The sequence below is a fragment of the Stigmatopora argus genome, chromosome 4 (assembly GCF_051989625.1).
Source record: "Stigmatopora argus isolate UIUO_Sarg chromosome 4, RoL_Sarg_1.0, whole genome shotgun sequence".
Taxonomy (NCBI): Eukaryota; Metazoa; Chordata; class Actinopteri; order Syngnathiformes; family Syngnathidae; genus Stigmatopora; species Stigmatopora argus.
The window spans coordinates 5,178,123-5,195,944 of NC_135390.1; the positions used below are offsets into that span (position 1 = coordinate 5,178,123).

General features: G+C 37.4%; 1 protein-coding gene across 5 annotated transcripts in view; it reads right to left on the reverse strand.

Annotated features, from left to right (window-relative positions):
• ubr5 (ubiquitin protein ligase E3 component n-recognin 5) overlaps window positions 1–17,822 on the reverse strand; it is a 59,085-nt gene that overhangs the window by 37,105 nt on the left and 4,158 nt on the right. For 3 of the 5 annotated variants that reach the window (XM_077598226.1, XM_077598224.1, XM_077598223.1), the window contains exons 2-13: window positions 12,331–12,375; window positions 12,155–12,236; window positions 11,429–11,505; window positions 10,629–10,748; window positions 9,739–10,021; window positions 7,784–7,943; window positions 6,345–6,497; window positions 4,387–4,598; window positions 3,292–3,408; window positions 801–911; window positions 550–704; window positions 175–292 (exon numbers count right to left, since the gene is read on the reverse strand). In XM_077598226.1, coding sequence (XP_077454352.1) covers window positions 175–292; window positions 550–704; window positions 801–911; window positions 3,292–3,408; window positions 4,387–4,598; window positions 6,345–6,497; window positions 7,784–7,943; window positions 9,739–10,021; window positions 10,629–10,748; window positions 11,429–11,505; window positions 12,155–12,236; window positions 12,331–12,375 — 1,633 coding nt within the window. The remainder of the gene's footprint in view (window positions 1–174; window positions 293–549; window positions 705–800; window positions 912–3,291; window positions 3,409–4,386; window positions 4,599–6,344; window positions 6,498–7,783; window positions 7,944–9,738; window positions 10,022–10,628; window positions 10,749–11,428; window positions 11,506–12,154; window positions 12,237–12,330; window positions 12,376–17,822) is intronic. The other 2 variants (XM_077598227.1, XM_077598228.1) reach the window with 1 other exon arrangement.

Consider the following 17,822-nt stretch of genomic DNA (forward strand, 5'->3'; position numbering starts at 1 on the left):
ACAGAGAGAATGAGAAATTGACATGTGAAAAGAACACACAAAAGGGGCCTTGCTTTCCAAATTCGTCTTAGTAAAAAAAAACAGAAGTGGACTATACCACTTGCCCGAGAGACATCTTAACATTTTCCAGCTTGAGGAATTCTCTGGACTGCAGCTGAGTCAGAATGTGCTTACTTGGGTTCCGACTGTGATGTTGGGTATTGAAGAAATGCCAGCACTCGACTTTGGCTTTTTATTCTTGGCTCTGGCCTTTTCAAGCATTTTCTTCCGTTGACTGAAAGGCACCACACCCCTGCAGACAAATCAAATCAAAATCCAAAGCCGAAATTGGTGGTGCCAATAAAATATCATTTCACTCTCACATTCATGCATTTGTGACTAAAATACTCAGAGCTACTGTTGAAGTAGCCTGAAAATATTACCAACTTGATCAAGATTTGTAAACCTGCTACTGTTGGCTTCCAAAGATGAGTTAGTCTTTAATGCTATTTAAAAATACATTTACACAACACTTAATTACATTTAGCTGTGGGTATATTAAATTCTTACCACCAGTAGAGGCTGTTCTCTAATTGTGCACAAGTGTACAGTGCACAGCAGTAGAGGGACACCATTCGTTCCCCCTGAAGTTCAGGGAAAGCTTGAGCAGTATGCTCCAGCTTTGCAGCCACTGTGCTGAGTGTGTCATCAACCCAAGTTGCCACCTATACAATGAAATCATAGATGATGAAATACTAGGCAAGAGTAGTGTGCAATTGTACCCCGTAAATCAAGTACATCCATAGAATAAAGTTAAATACCTTGTTATTCTCTGTTGCTACAGTGGCTCTGATACTATTGGCTGACAATAAGGTGATTCTTTCATTAGCCAACCCCAGGAAGGCGACACGAGGATGATGGATGGAAGGGTTCTAAAAGGACAAAATGATCATAGTGAGACGGCAGTTCTTAATTACGCTAAAGAAGTCATGCAGTGTAAAACATAAATAAATCACAAAACAGATTAGACTATGAGCACTTACTGCGACAACTCCAGCACAAAGGCACCATGTGTCAATTCTAGACTGCCCAAAAAAAAATCTATACCATCCAACAAATACTTTAATATACTGGGAAATATGAAGGGGGAAAAAACATTGATCCCGATGTGGGTCTTTTTATGTAAAGCTATACCACATTGTAGTCAATTTTCAATTATTTGGTGAAAAACATACTATGACAGTTTTCCCCCTTCAACTACTTTTAATTGTATTTTAAAATAAACAATAACGGACCTATCAAAAATATGAATTACATCCACTAATGCTAGAATATGAATATATCTAATGTAAACAAAAGCGGCATAGCACCGGACATGTTTTTTCAGAATTTGAAAGAAATTTAAATAAAAATACTACAAAAACATGTTTTGAAGGAACAACGTAAGCAAAAGCTGCCCTTAGTTCAAAGTTGGAAAAAATGAGTCAAGTTATGTTTTGCCCAGGAACATACCACTAACACAGCTGTCACTGTCAAGCGCTTTCGGCCTCAAGGTACATCTGGGTATTTTACTAAAAGTGTTAAAAGAAATAACTAAAAAATTCTCGTAGATTCAAAATCCGTCTGAAGCTCTCTTTACATGTGTTTTTGTGTGAATAAACAATAGGTGACGCTACTATCTCCCTCTTTCTCTCTCCATTGAACTTTAGCACAGTACTTTGCTGTTTTGTAAATGAAAATAAAATAAATGTCATCCGTCTTAAATTTTATTTATTGGTCGAAACATATCAGTATGGGGGGAAAAATATGACAATATCGGATCAGAAGTCAAACTGTCTGTATCGGGACATCCCTAATATATACAGTGGTACCTCGTCATATGACCGCTCGTCATACAAAATTCTCGTCTTACGGCGGAAATTTCGATCGAATAATTCGCCCGTCATGCGATCAAAATTTCGTGATGCGACCAAGCCAGGTCTTTTTTGCATATCTTTCGTGTATAACAATATTTACGAGCACGGAACGATTAATTCAGACGAGTTTCTCCTAAGACTAGGAAACGCGCAACGTGCATGCAAAAAGAGGGCTTTCTGGGTAATGAAGTACACTCGTGCACACAACACCCATAGGCAATGGCAACCTTTCTCAGAATAAAACTTCATTACCCACAATCAATATGTGGGTAAGTTCAACTATTGTATTTCCTGTTATTCTTTCTAAGGAAAGAAGCTCCCGCGATCGTTCTTTAAAGACTATTTCTCGTTGGCAAGTAGTCGTGCGTTATCCTATTGTGAGGACATTTGTGTGCATCATTTGAAGGCAATACAACAGCAAACAGTCCATCGATAGCGAACGTGAGGGTGGAGGCGTGGCAAACCGCCAACCCGGAAAACGAAGGTAACAAAAGATTACAACAAAATTTGAATTCAGTTTGTGTCAAGTTAAATTAAACATATGTTTGAGTGTCTGTATATATTAATCCAAGTTAATTTAAATTTGTTTGTTCCGTTTACGAGTGCGTTGTCGTGGAAAAAAAACGAACCCCACCCCCCCAAACGTCGCTGTCTCCCGTCGGCGAAATCTGCCCAATTTTAGTTACATTAAACACATTTTATTACTATTAAACCACTAGTTATGTGTTACTTTGTTAATAGATGGCGAATTAGAATAAATAAAACATTTTTTCCAATCCAATATCCTGTTTTTGGTGTTTTTTCAGAGGGCTGGAACGAATTAATTTGTTTTCCATTCATTTCAATGGAAAACGTCCGCTCGAGTTACGAGAATCTCGTCATACGAGCTCAGTTCCGGAACGGATTAAGCTTGTATCTCGAGGTACCACTGTACATGGTTTCATAGTTTGTATGTCTGAACCTTAGTTTTATGGTGTGTTGGTTACTACTAAACATCTGTGGAAGTAAACGCAGTCTCATATGCAATCAACGAGTGAGCCACACTCATTCAGCGATAAATGACAGATGTGAAATTACAGGCACTATTTTCTTTACCTTGCGATGAATTGACCATTGCATACCGTGAGAGGCCATCTGAACTAGGCTTTAGATGTCAGTTCCATCTCAGGGGAACTTGTTTACATTATCCCACGGTTGAGTAAGTCTAACTCAAATTTATCATTTTTGTTTTCATTGCAAGTCAAACATTCTGGTACAGCTGCGGCTTATGTGAAAACACTAAGTAACCTTCAGTTGTCCTACAACAGGTGGTTACACAAATTAGTTCAGCACTCCATATTTTCTATGACTAAATTGAAATACATAACTTATAAACCCATTACATAGAATCTTTCACCTGGGAATTTCTGTACGGTTCCGGTTCACTCCATTTCCACTGATAAAGTTCACCTTTCGAGCTGACAGCCACCAACTCGGAGAACATGGCTCCAATACTGACAAACTTTACACCCTCCTGAAGGAAAAACTAGACATGTCAATGAGTGGAAAATAAATCGCTTATGTAAAGTTAGCCAAAATGTAGAGGCACTCTTCACACACAGCGTTTGTTGTTTCATAGTCTTATTTAACTACATTTAATGATCTAAAATTTAAAGTGCCACAATATGTTCTAATCAGTAAAAGTGCCTTCAGAACTTCAGCGCAGACACCCGTTATTGGCCAAAAATTAGTTAATTTTGTCCAAACCATCTATTCATCCAAACATACTCGTCAGTAGTTACGAATAGATACACAGTAAATTTGTTTTCTCTTTTAGCCATATGACATTTATATACTTGCATGAAAGATATTGTAGTTACGTTAACGCAAAAATTGAATATTAATTAGAATTCAGTTTTTAACATAAAATAAGACTAGACGGGAAAAAATGGTTTGGTTCTGCCATGATGGTAATTATGCACCCTACGTGCTAAATAGAAGGCTCTCATATGTACTAGAATTGTATATTTTTTGAACAAGTTAATCCTGATCAATTATCAGAGCTGCCAACCTACGTGGGGCCCATTTTGGGAGTATACACTTGTCCCATTTCCGGAGTGAATGCGATTCCCGCAAAATCGATATGCGCTGAAGTCGCACAAGACAAATCATTCCTCAGAACTTGTAACTCGGATGATTCACAATGCACTCTTGTTACAGAATTCTTCCGCTTTACAGTGCAGTTGAATCAAGATGGCGGAAGCCGAAGCAGTTGTGTGAATACCGAGGCTTTTAAATAGGAAATTTGGTACTTTTCTGAAATGGTCGCGTCAAAAAAAAAAGTAAAATGTAATGCAAGTTTTTTTGGATTTCCGGGGTTTAGGGAGGTTGCATTGCATTTCCGGGTAAACTCCTGAAATTCCAGAGTAGTTGGCAGCTCTGAATTATTCTTAAAAGAAATGTTTGGCATTATACCAGGTCCAGAGAAATGAGCTCTGTGTGTTCTGCTTACCTTGTCAGGCCACCACTGAAGCTCCTCTCCAAGGGACACAGGGCTCTGGATTGGGATGTTCTTCTTGTCCAAGCAGGGTTCTCCATCACGGCTGGTGGATCCACGCTCTGCATCAAACGAAGCCCCATCGAGCCACCGGCGCTCACGTAATCTCAATACAGACTCCCGCTCACGCAACAGCTCAGAGTCGCGCTCTAAGGGAAGAAGGAGAACTGGTATGCAATAAGGTCACACCAGTAGGATAGAAGTAAGCCACTCTCTGGGAAAGACCCGTCAACATAGTTTAGTTTACTAGAGAGAACTATTCTTTTCTCCTTCTCGATTCTTTTGAATCACTGTATTGCAAATCAAATTCTCCGTGCTAAGGATTGGGTAAAGGTTTTAAAACTAATACAGTAGGTGTGTTATTTTGCACGCTCTAATGTTAAAATGCCAGTAGAAGTGGATTGACAGAGAAAACATGCAATTTAGCCAGAGTGTACTCAGTAGTTTAAAAATAGTAAATTTTTTAGGATAGATTTGATAGCCTTGAAAATTTCGTTTTAAGACAGGCAGGCATAGCGGGCCTTTCTCAGAGAGCTCATTATGTACTGCAGCCATGCACCATATATCACCAACCATGTATAACGTTTGATACCAAACATTGACATTAAAAACCAAGCAAGATGGGCTGAAGAGAAGATGTTTACACTCAGGCCACTTTAAAAAATATTTATATGATCTCAGGCTATTTTATTAATTCTGGTGGGCAAGAGAACAACACAACTTTTTATGAAATACCGCTATATTATTATGAAAGACAAAAATAGGTGCGGTGATATCAGCTTGCAGATAGCTAAATGCATTAGTTTATTGAGAAAAAGGGAAAACGTCTAATTTGTAGAGCATTAAACAAAATTGTAAACAACTGCAGTACAACTTTGGACGCTAAGAGGAAAAACTCAGTTTGCTCAACTCGGAAATACCGAAAAGAAAGCGAAGAGAGAAAATTATAAATAAATGAAGCCTGCCCTAACCAATATTTATAGCTTCAACTATAAATATAACAAAAAGTGAAATATCAACGTCCGGCTACAGAGCACAGAGAGACCACAAAAAAGGCATGCTTATAATTTTTATGAAAGAATATTGTGTCCTCAAAAATCAGAATCGACAACAAAGCTTTTCAAAAATCAACGTTCGGCAAGAAAATTGCAGTTGGTACACCCCTGATATAAAATAATCACAATTACATTTTCAGAAAAGATAGGTCATTAGGTTATGTTTAAGGAATACCTTTTGGGTTCTCAATAATTCATTCCATTTATTAATTATTAATTTATTACTGTTATTAGCACCTATTTAGTTCAATAGCTCCCAAGCAATGGACGTATTGACACCAAATTTACAGAAAAGATAGGTATTCACTTTCTGTTTAACGAACGAATTGGATGCATTAACTAGAATTCTGTTTTTTTTAACGGAGAAAATCCACTTTTGAGCTTTCGAGTACATTCACATTACAAACATGGTCTTGAGAAAGATTGCGCTCATATCATGGGGGTCCGCTGTATCGTAATAGTGGCTTCATGCAGTGACAAGAATTTAAGGCCATATCGTCCAGCCTTTTGTTCTTCTAAACATTCTAACATTTAGATTTCCTCCTTAAAAATACCATTGTAATGCAAAGGCATCTCGTTATGTTTGCACGGTTTGAAAATACATCATTGTTGCATGGATAAACCCATAACTATTCTGACATTTCAGTTTAACACTCAGAAAAGCTTGATGTTTAAGGTCGTTTTTTTCATGACTGTTGTATCGTGCGCAGTACATCATGACGTAATCCTATTGTTTTCTATATTTTTGCCTAAATCTCTAATCACTTGTTCGATTATCATTTCTGGTTAATTAATTAGTTAAGATCAAGCACAGTTTTAGTGTTAAGCAGCTGAAGTGCAAAAATATTAAAAAATTACCTCTGGACGATCCTAGTCGAGACAGAGAGGATCGTCGAAAAGAGGGGTATCCAAAGTAACTTATGTCCTCAGAGAACATTGCATCTGCATCAATAATCACGCTGGGATGGGCTGAGTGAATGTCTGCATCCAACAATGACATCAGGTCCTCTGCTTGGAAAAAATAAAGCAAAAATACTGGGGGGTAAAATAATTATTAAACAGTTGCCATACAAAAAAAATCCTGCAAAAAAAGTTCATCTAGCAAAATTAAATTCACAACTATAACAAAGTAGCATAAGTTAAAGAAGTTATCGTATTTACTCACAAAAGCCACCTACGCGTATAAGCCGCACCCTTAAAACTGCCTTAAAATTGTTGAATTTTACAATTTCTCGCGTATAAGCCGCCCCCGATTCACAATTTCCACCTACATATTCATGGTTTTAATAGGGAGTAGAAATGTTACTTTGAAGGGAAAATCTTAAGAAAAATCATCAAAATGTGATAATTCTGAGATACTGTATGAAGCAAAAGCACATTATCAGGGTCAATATCATAAGGAAGTTAATGACTGTCTTTGTAAATGCAAAATATCAAATTATACAATTTGAAAAAAGAAAGAAGTCTATCTTGATGAGAACCTGCTCCTTCTAAATGAATTACAATTTTCTTACCAGAAGCTTAAGTTGTTGTGGCAGCAAAACTGCTTCTAATGTAGAAATATCTCGATTTTTTTTCGATGGTTCATATTACTGCAATAGTTGTCACTTTCGAATAAGAAATAAAAAGAAAAAAACTGAATTTTGTTTTATTTCATAATCACAAATGTACAATAATTTCCTTTCAAAAATGAAGTAATGTAAGCACAACCAGTGTGTCTGTAGCGGTCTAGTGTTCACCAAGTCTATGGGTGCAATAAGAGCATGAGAAGCACATTACGCAGGTATCAAGGCTGATATTTAACGATCGACCGCAAGACCTTTGATCAGCCTTAAATACAGTTGGGATGTGCCGACATGGTAAACGCTACGAATCTATCAAGGCTACTCGCGTCTGGCCAGTCAGAGCACGTTTATAACTGCGGTAGCCTGGCGACGCCATTAGTGAGCAGTGGGAAGCACGAGTGAGTTTTTCCACTTTTTATGCAAGATACGTTTTTTCTTCTTCTTGAATTTCATTCATAGACGTCAAAACAAATTATGTTTGGCGTTTTTTTTGTTTATCTTTTCTCTATTTTGAAATATCAGCCGCATTGTCTGGTGTCGTGGAGTCATGGTGTTTCTTCTTTGTCACTTGCAGTTTCGTGCATATCGTCTTCTTATGTGCATATAAGCCGTACCCTCGAATTAGTCATCATTTTTTTGTCCGAAAAATGTGGCTTATACGCGAGTAAATACGGTATTTATAACAGTCGCGGAGGACATCAACACAAAAAAATGTTTGACTGAATGATATACCTCCAGGGAGGTAGGACTCGCTGGCTGTGTCATCACCATCATCTCCATCTTCATCATCTCTGCTAAGTAGGTTGTTGACAGCCAAGTTGACATCAAGGTTGGTTCTCTGGAGTTCCCGAATGATAACACTCCTAGATTTACCCTGAAGGACCACTTGGGCCTAGGAATAAAAGGTATGAAATAACATTATGAAATCGCTGGCAATAGTATAAGAAGTCAATTTTCAACTTTAGAGCATATTTGGTCTTTGCTTTATTTTGAGAATGAATGATATTGCAATATTTTGGTTCAAGTTTATCATATAAATAAATATGCATACACTTATACCTCTTTTTTATTATTATATTATATTATATTTTTTTATATGCAAATGAGTGACTTGATCTAGAAAAAAGATCCAAGTTACGAAATCCCACAAAAAGTAAATGCATTTCCTTATCCGTTATTTTATTTTGAATTCCTCTTATTAAGCGATTAAAAACTGTACAAATGCAACATGGCACATTTTCACACAGACACATAGGGCACACGTAAAAGTCTAAAATGTACCACGGCTTTCGACCCTGGTAGAACCGGCTCTTGCCGCCATCTGGCTGGTATTATTTAACACCGCGGAGGGAGATATTTCAGCGGTACAGGGCACGTTTTCATATGCTTTATATATTTTAAGACATTAATAAATCGTTTCCTTATAATTTTTGTGTTTCATCACATCTTTCATAAAAAATTGGGACAGTTTGACCAATTTTAAAGGGTTTAGTTGGTAGTTGTGTGAGGACCGTGGAATGAATTAGAGAATGTACATATGAAGTACACCTCGACCTACGAATTTTTCAAGTTACGTAAAAAGTCTTGGAACCAATTAATTTCGTAAGTAGAGGTGCAACTGTACAGTGGTGCCTCGACATACGAGAAATTTAAGATACGAGTAAAATTTCGGGCAAATATTTAACTTGAGATACAAGACAAATTTTGATATACGAGCAGACAGCGGACACGAGAGGCTGCTCATAAGAACATCATGGGCACTGTCTCTCCCCGCAACTCACTCTTGTAATGTCTCTCTGGTCGCAACTCCCTCTTGTAATGTCTCTGCGAGCACTGGGCAGAGCGTTGCATTTTTTCTGTGGTTTTTTTTCCGTTAGTCATTGCGAATGGCGAGGCGATCGCTAATAAGAGTTATATACACTACTCATTGGCAAATGGTCGTGCGTTATCCTATTGTGAGGACATGTGTCCATAATTTTCGGAATATTTTGAAGCGAATACAAAAGCAAACTACCACTGATAGGTTGCATCTGAAACAGGGTGGAGGCGGGGCAAGCAGAGCCAAGAGAAGAGAAGAAAGGTATAAAAATGTAAAAAAAAACTAGAATTAAGTTTAGTGTAAGGTTAGATTAAACTTATTTTTGAGTGTCTGCATCGTAATCCAACTTCATTTAAATTTGTTTATGTTATGTTACGAGTGCGTTGCCGTGCAAAAAGTCTCCCCCCCCTCCTCTCTGTCCCTCTCCCGCTCTACCCTCTGCGAAGTCCGTCTAATTTTAGTTCTATTAAACACATTTTAGTATACTTTAAACCACTAGTTATTTGATACTTTGTTAATAGATGGCGAATTAGAACAAATAAAACATTTTTTGCAATCCAATATCCTGTTTTTGGTGTTTTTTCAGAGGGTTGGAACGAATTATTTTTTAGTTCATTTCAATGGGAAACGTTCGTTTGAGTTACGAGAAAATTGACATACGAGCTCAGTCCCGGAACGAATTAAGCTTGTATCTCGAGGTACCACTGTATAGGATTTTGGTTTAAAAACGTTCCTAACGAAAGCTGCCAGCGACCTAATGCTCAGTTAACGTTATGTTTTTGCCTTCTGAACACCGAGTTCTTTGCACAGATTAGGTTTGGGGATACTGGTTGCCACCTGCAATAAATTCCATAGAGATCAATTGTACCTGGGATATAAGTTCTTCTGGGATGACTGATGCTGGTATGACCGGTTGTGGCTGGCTACCAAGAAGACCTGATCCCCGGTCTCTTCCTGTACGTATCACCCTAGTTTGCCGACGGGAGTCGCGAACTGGTGTCGATGATGATCTGCCCGAAGTGTTGCTACTTCCACCTCCTCCTCCACTCGCTCCACTCCCACTGGTCCCCCCTCCTGTGCCACCCCCTCCTGCTCCACCAGCACTTCCACTTCCACCACTGCCTCCATTTACACCAGAACTCCAGCGGCTCCTATGCAACAAAATGAGAGTCAAGGTAAAAAAAAAAGGACAAAGAAAAATGACAAAAGCAGTTTTAATATAAAACTGGTTGCACGATCATTGTTTTTAGCATAATTTCTATTAGATGGTTTACTTTATCATTTTAAAATAGTTGAGATTAAGGTGGTGAGGTTCTACTTGTTTTTTTTGTTATGTATAAAATTTCAGATTAAACATTATTCTATCAGGAAATATCCTTTTGGAAATAAAGGCCATTTATTCTAAAAAGGAGTTGTGGCTAAGAGGCAGAATAGAGTTAATGTTACAATACGATTAAAATGACATGACAGCAAATAGTTACAGGTTAAAGGGGTTGCCTCAAGTGCTATCAGTCTGAACCTTAAGTCATTCAGTGAGATAGGTTTGCCAGGTAAGCATCAGTAGATGAATTAACACTTGCAAGACTAATTGTCAAACAGGTGAACAGTCATTTTTTCACTCATGAACACTGGAATGCACTAGTAAAATTGTGTGGCACCAAATCTGACAGTGAACAGGTGAAAATCCAGGAATTAGCAGTGGTCCATAAACTGTACCTGTAGAGCCCATTTCTCTGTGTCAATCGTGTCAGAACTTACCCAAGGGTGTTGCCTGCCAGTCTGCCCAGTGTGTCAGAACCAGATAGGAACCAGGGCGGATCACTAGTTCTGCCTGGCCTGGAGCTCCTTCCTGTCCCTGACCCAGTGCTCAACTTTGAACTGGAAACAAAAGATTGGAGATCAGTGTCACACCTGTGTCCTACACAGGATCATCAGTTCCTTAATACCTGGCAGGAAAAGTAAAATTGGCCCAGGTATGTGGCAACAGATACCACTTGGTTCAGGTTATTTAGTAATATAATACTCAAACAAATGGCTATGTCGGAGAATAGCATAGCAACACCCTTTGAGGTCAGAATTGGCTGCAACTCGTTCCTCCTTCAAGACTTTTTCTAAGTTCTTGGGGTTTTAGGGCTGCGGCTGCTTTCTCGTATTTAATTACGTGTGAATCCTTTTTATCATCTATTTCATTTCTAAGTAATGACACATCAAGCCGAGCTCAATAAACCAATTAGACAAAGTTGACGAAGACACTTTCCCGTTGTCATTTACAAACTACCAGACAGGTGTATTAAAAATTATTGGAATTATTACATAATAAGTAGGTACAGAAAAAAAAAAAAAGAAATCCAAACTTTTGGCACATGCACCGAGGCTGGAAAAGATTGCGCAATAGAATCAGGAAAAATAAAATGATAAAAAGAATAATTCTACTGTAAAGTTCACAGCATTGGGAATGATAGATTGGTGGCTAAATAACATATAGAAACTACTTGAGATGTGTATATATATGCAGAAAGAAAGAGTGGCTAGGATACATTATGATTGTAACAACTTACCCATCAGTACCATCCGGTTTGCTAAGCTCCAGTCGATCAGGCTGGACAGCAAAGCTGATTCTACATACCCGCCCATCCTACAATTGTAATAAAGTTTCATAAATATGGGAGGTTAGGTTATAGTATACAAATCTTGTTATGAAGAGCATATCAAAAGGATACATTCTCAGTTTTGGACCAACATGTTACTGGAGTACTTCTTGGCTCAAGTATTAATCAAAATCATTTCAGTAAAATGAACTTTAAGAAAGTTAAAAATACTTAAATTAGAGATTAGGAAAACTGTATTTACTGTTATTTCAAAAGAATCAAGTAGATTTGTGCTAATCTCAAAATGAGTGTGGTATAATGTGTGTGGGGGGAAGCAATCAATGGTCAATAAAATATACGCGTACATATACATGCATGCTCATATAAACCTCTGCAAATACCACAAAGATCACACTAATAGTTTTAATTTCACGGATATGAACTCTCCAGCTTTTAAAGGGTAATTTTGGAGAAGATGACTAAAGTAGACACGAGCGTTTTTTGTATCTGCCGCTATTGGGACTAAATAACTTCAACTCGTGAAACAGACAAAAGCAAATGAATACTTTCAACTTTACTAGGTTCGCTTTGCTAAATAAACTCTAACATTGCATATTTTATATATTCGATGTCATAACTGGGAAAATAATTGTATGTATTTAGCCAATATCTGGCCAAGGAGTAACCGAGACTTACCTCAAGAAGAAACCCAGCATGATTGGGCCCAACAACACACTGTTTCAGTGTGACCTGCTCCAAAATACTAAGATGCGGATGACTGTATCGATTCCCAAACACACAAAAATTACGGTTAGACGATAGTTAACAGGTATAAATCAAATATCTTCAACTTACAACATGAAGTAACTCACCTAATGAAACTATATTTGTTGAGTTTTTCAGACACTTCACGGAGCCTGTAAAGAAAACATAACCAAATACAGTTGAGATGGATTCTTTCAGACACCATATCAGATAGTTGAATAAAGGCTCAATGCAATTCTTTACATTTATGGCTCCCAATATAAAAAAGAAATAAGATAAAGTAGCCATATCAAATATACAGACGCTCCCCTACTTACGAACGAGTTAGGTTCTGAGCGATTGTTCATAAGTTGAATTTGTTCATAAGTTGCTCAGTGCTATATTTTGTATTATAATTTATGTTTAAGGCCTATATAAGTATATTGAAGGTTTATATAAGTGCATTTGTATGTTTAAGGCTTGTATAAGTAACACACATTGGTTTGTACTGAAAAAAACATTTAATAACATGGAGAGAATACATACAGTACTGTATACATACATTAGAGAGAGATTTACTAGAAACTGGCCGAAAGAAGCTATCTAATGACGATTGCAGTTTTCTTTTTTTCATCATAAATGATGCGGTAGCACTGTATGGCATCATTCAATTGATTTGCAAACTTTGTGCAACGTTCAATATTTGGATCCTGCTGCTCGATCTTTATGTTTATAAATGGTACTGACGGTCGAACGATTCAAGTTGTATTCACGTGCAACGCTCACCACTTTCTCACGCGCATCAAGCTTCGTTATTATTGCCACTCATTTCAAATGAAATGGTTTGCCTCTAGCTTGCACCTCCCTCAATAGAAGCCTTTCGCTTTTCACCAACCATATTGAATAATGGATGCATGAGATATTGAATGATAAAAATGAAAAAGGTTCTTTGCGCACTGGAGATACGTTCACGCACTTCCGCACTGCAACGAACTGGGCAGAGGAAGGTAGATGCTGGGTGAGCTGAGCTCTCCCAGAGCCAGGCGTCGGTATTAGCGGCGGAAAGCACTACTCGGAAAAAGGCGCGAAATACAAAATTGAACTTACGAACATTTTTCGACACAAACGCAATTTGCAGACATGTTCGTATGTACCGTTGTTCGTGACTCGAATGTTCGTAAGTAGGGGAGCGTCTGTACCAGCCTGTAATATTTTTCTTACTTGATATCAAGTTGTTTTCCCATTTTACGTTATGAAAACATTGCAAAAATCGAAAACTTTGTATCTTGGGTTAAAATGGGTTAAATTCATCCAACTTTATTTGTTGTAAATGGTCATATGTGAGGTAAATTTACACTTTCTTTTCATCAGGCTGAAATTAGTCTGCTTGCCAATGGTGATAATGTCTTCAGATGATTATTTTATTTCATATTGCACAGCAACTTTTGTTTTGAAGGCAAATTTATAAAAAATAAAGACGCCTGTCAAAATTTCGGCTGGTTTTATTCTTTACTTTTCATAGTGTAAGGAGGCAGTCGTTTGTTGCACAACAGAACCACAAAAATATTTCTTAAAATCATCATATTTTATATTCTCTTTTCTTATCAAGTAAGGTAACAGTTACTTGCATATTTGAATGAGGAGGAAAGTAATTCATTTACTTATTCACAGAAGTTTGAAAATTCAAATTTGAAACAAAAAAGATGTGATAGTGATAATTATTGACAGATTTTATATATATATATATATTTTTTTATCGTGATAGCAATTTTTGTCATGTCGCCCAGCTCTAATCAGGGGTGCACAGGTGACATTGCCCCACAATTTGAGCCAGGGAAAACCATTATTACAGTATATTATTGCCTTATTGAAAACAATTGTGCAAATAATTACATTTACCTACTGTACATTCACAATTCTTACCTCGTTCCTATGTTTTTGCTATAAAATCCAGAGTACCGTATTTTTAGGACTATAAATCAAACTAGCAAAAGAATGCACAATAAAAAGACAAAAAAAACACGGCTTTGGAGTATAAGTTGCATTTTTTGGGGGTCGTATTTAAATTTATCAGAAAGTATTATCATCATCACGTCGGCACTGTGTCATTGACACTACCTCTAGCGCCGCTTTCATCATGTTTTTTTTTCTTCATTAGACTCTTCTGCATGCATGTTACTCATTGATTAGCAATAGCGTAACAATGTAGTCAAAATAATTCGGAGACTTTTTGTGGTGAAATGACTAAAAGAAGTCGCACATTTTCATGAATTTATCTACTTTTAAATTCTCAGTATGGCTATCAAGGAATAACATTTGAAAATGGGAATTGTTTATGGGGCTTCCTGTCAAAAAGGTTACCGACCCCTTGTATAGTGTCTGTTTTATCAACAAAAAAAACCTCAGTACCTCAATATAATTTTAAATGTACATAAATATCCACATCCCCTCTGATTGAATTGATTGTAATTGAGGATAAACTATGATGTTTCAAGAACAAACATTTAAAAATTAACCATACAGGGAGTGGAGAATTATTAGGGGAGTTGTATTTTTGAGGATTAATTTTATTATTCAACAACAACCATGTTCTTAATGAACACAATAGACTAATATCAAAGCTAAATATTTTTGGGAGTTAGAGTGGGACCTTTTTTGTTTTAGCTATTTTGGGAGGATTTCTGTCTGTGCAGGTGACTATTACTGTGCATAATTACTATGCAACTTAACAAAAAACAAATATATACCCATTTCAATTATTAATTTTCATCAGGGAAAGCAATATAACGGCTCAACATTCATAAATATACATTTCTGACATTAAAAAACAAATAGGTGATCAAAATAGCCACTTTTCTTAGCAAGGACAATCAAAAGCCTGGTATCCATGGATTCTGTCAGTGTTTCGATCTGTGCATGATCAACATTGCGTGCAACAGCAAACACAGCCCCCCCTCACGCTGCACAGGGAGGTGCATTGTTTTCCCTCCTTGTAAATCTCACATTTGATGAGGGACCAAGGCTCTCTATGAGGTTCAGATCAGGTGAACAACGCTAGGTGATTCGTTTTTCTTCTTTTAGACCAGGGGTGTCAAACCGATTCCGCCGAGGGCCGCAGTGGGTCCTGGTCTTTGTTCCAACCGATCCAGTGCTGACATTTTAACCAATCAGGGGTCTTCTAAAATAAGTAGCACCTGACTTTAATTAACTGATTACACTTGCAAAAGGTATCCTCTTGTTGAGTTGGAATGAAAACCTGCACCGACTGCGGCCCTTTGAGGACCGGTTTGACACCCCTGTTTTAGACCCTTTCTTGCCAGCCATGGTGTGGAGTACTTGTATGAGTGTGATGGAGCATTGTCCTGCATGAAAATCCTGACTTCTTCCTGTACCATTGCTTAAAGAAGGTGTCTTCCAGAAACTGGAAGTAGGACTTGGAGTTGAGCTTAACCCTAACCCTCTAACCCAGGGGCAGGGAACCTATGACTAGGGAGCCACATATGGCTCTTTTGATGGGTGCATGCGGCTCTCCGCTAACCTGTTAGGTAAACTATGGAAACTGCTGGTAAGAACGCACAGCAATAGGAGCGTTATGTTGGTATTATGGCATTGACACTACCTACAGGGCCTTATAATCATTTTTTTTCATTACACTTCTGCATGGATATTCTCATTGATACTCACTGATTAGCAACAACGTAACAATGTTTTCAAAAGAATTCAGAGACTTTTTGTACTTTAAAAGTGGTCAAGAGACTAAAAAAGGCACACATTTTCATGTATGTTGACTTTTAAATTCGGACCATGGCTCAAGGATTAACATTTAAAAAATATGATTTGTTTATGGCTCTTTGCATCAAAAAGTTTCCCGACCCCTGCGCTAACCCTCAACCCTAAAAGGCCCTACACGCTCATCTTTGATAATACCAGTACCCCATCTCCACCTTGCTGGTTTCTGGGTTGAACTGGAGCGCTCTGTCCTTTACCGATACAGCCCAAGCCCATTCAAAATCACTCATTTCATCAGCCCATAAAACATTAGAAAAATCAGTCTTGAGATTTCTTGGCCCAGTCTTGACGTTTCAGCTTGTGTGTCTTGTTCAGCGGTAGTTGTTTTTCAGCCTTTCTTACCTTGGCCCTCTCTCTGACTATTTCACATCTTGTGCTTTTGGGCATTCCAGTGATGTTGCAAGTTTGAAATAAGGTAAAATGGGTAGCAAGATATTTTGTGCCGTGGTTTTTCCATATGCTTCTCGCAACCCTGTTTACTAATTTGAGTGAAACACGACTGTTTGATGAACAAACTTCAGGAGCTTGGCAATTTTAAGAGTGATTCATCCCTCTGCAAGATATCTCATTATGTTTTTTACTTTTTGCAGCCTGTGAACTAGCTCTTTTGACACGTTTTACCAAAAGAAAAGGAAGTTGCCTAAAAATTATGCACAACTCATATATATATATATATATATATATATATATATATATATATATATATATATATATATATATATATATATATATATATATATATATATATAGTGTTGATATCATTAGACTTCAACCCTTTGCATTACTGAGATCCACATCACCTGTCATGCTTACTAATTGGTCGTGGGCTTTCGAGGCTATACAGCTTGGAGTAAGACAACGCGCATAAAGAGGATGATCTGTTCAAAACACTCAGTTGCCTAATAATTCTACACTCTCTTAATCTAAAAAGATGAAAAAAACAAATATCAAATAACTCAAGAAGCATTGTCATACAAACGTCACCACAATTTGGGTGAAAAAAAATACATTGAAAAACAAATTGCAACATGGACCAAAAAAGGAAAAAAAAAAATTACAGCATAGAATCACGGAACACAGTGTATTCTAAACTAAATGGACAACAAAACAAAAGACACTTGGAAAATATTTGATTACAACGGAAGCAAGGCTAATGGCTAAATGCCACACCCAGTTGAGATGCTAACAGAACAGGCCACCAAGTCGTGTTACTTTTGAGGCTCCCAATTATGAAAATTTAGACTAAAAAATATATATAAAATGACCCAAAGCATACACTGAAAATAACCCTACTCATGGAAATATATTAATACTACTTCTAGTTCTTCTACTCATTTTAATCTTGACGCCTAGTACTAGGAGGTTAATATCAAACTTGCAGTACGTACTGGACATACAGAAGAATGAAATGATGTTTCTCACAAACCCTCAAAATGATGTCCCTAGACGGACTTTGAAGATGTATTCTCCAGGTATTTGGTTTCCTTACAAATTCCAAAACATCGATGACAGGTTAAATTAAAACTCCACATTGTCCCTAGACATGGATGTGTGTTTGTCTCTGTGCTATGCATGTAGGCCACACATGTATACCAAAAATGAATATCATGGCCTACATGACCCAAAATGTGGCATCCACTTATGTGGATGCCAGATCTTCGGAAGATAATCATTATGGCTTTCATTGTCCCTCTGTTTTATCTGTTGGTGTGATGCAGAAATGCAGAATTTTAGGAATGTCAACTGGCTGACTTGTACTCTGGAGCCACAAGCTGTGTGTGAAATTAAGACCTTATATCATTTCACATATTTTCAAACTAAGGCGCAAACT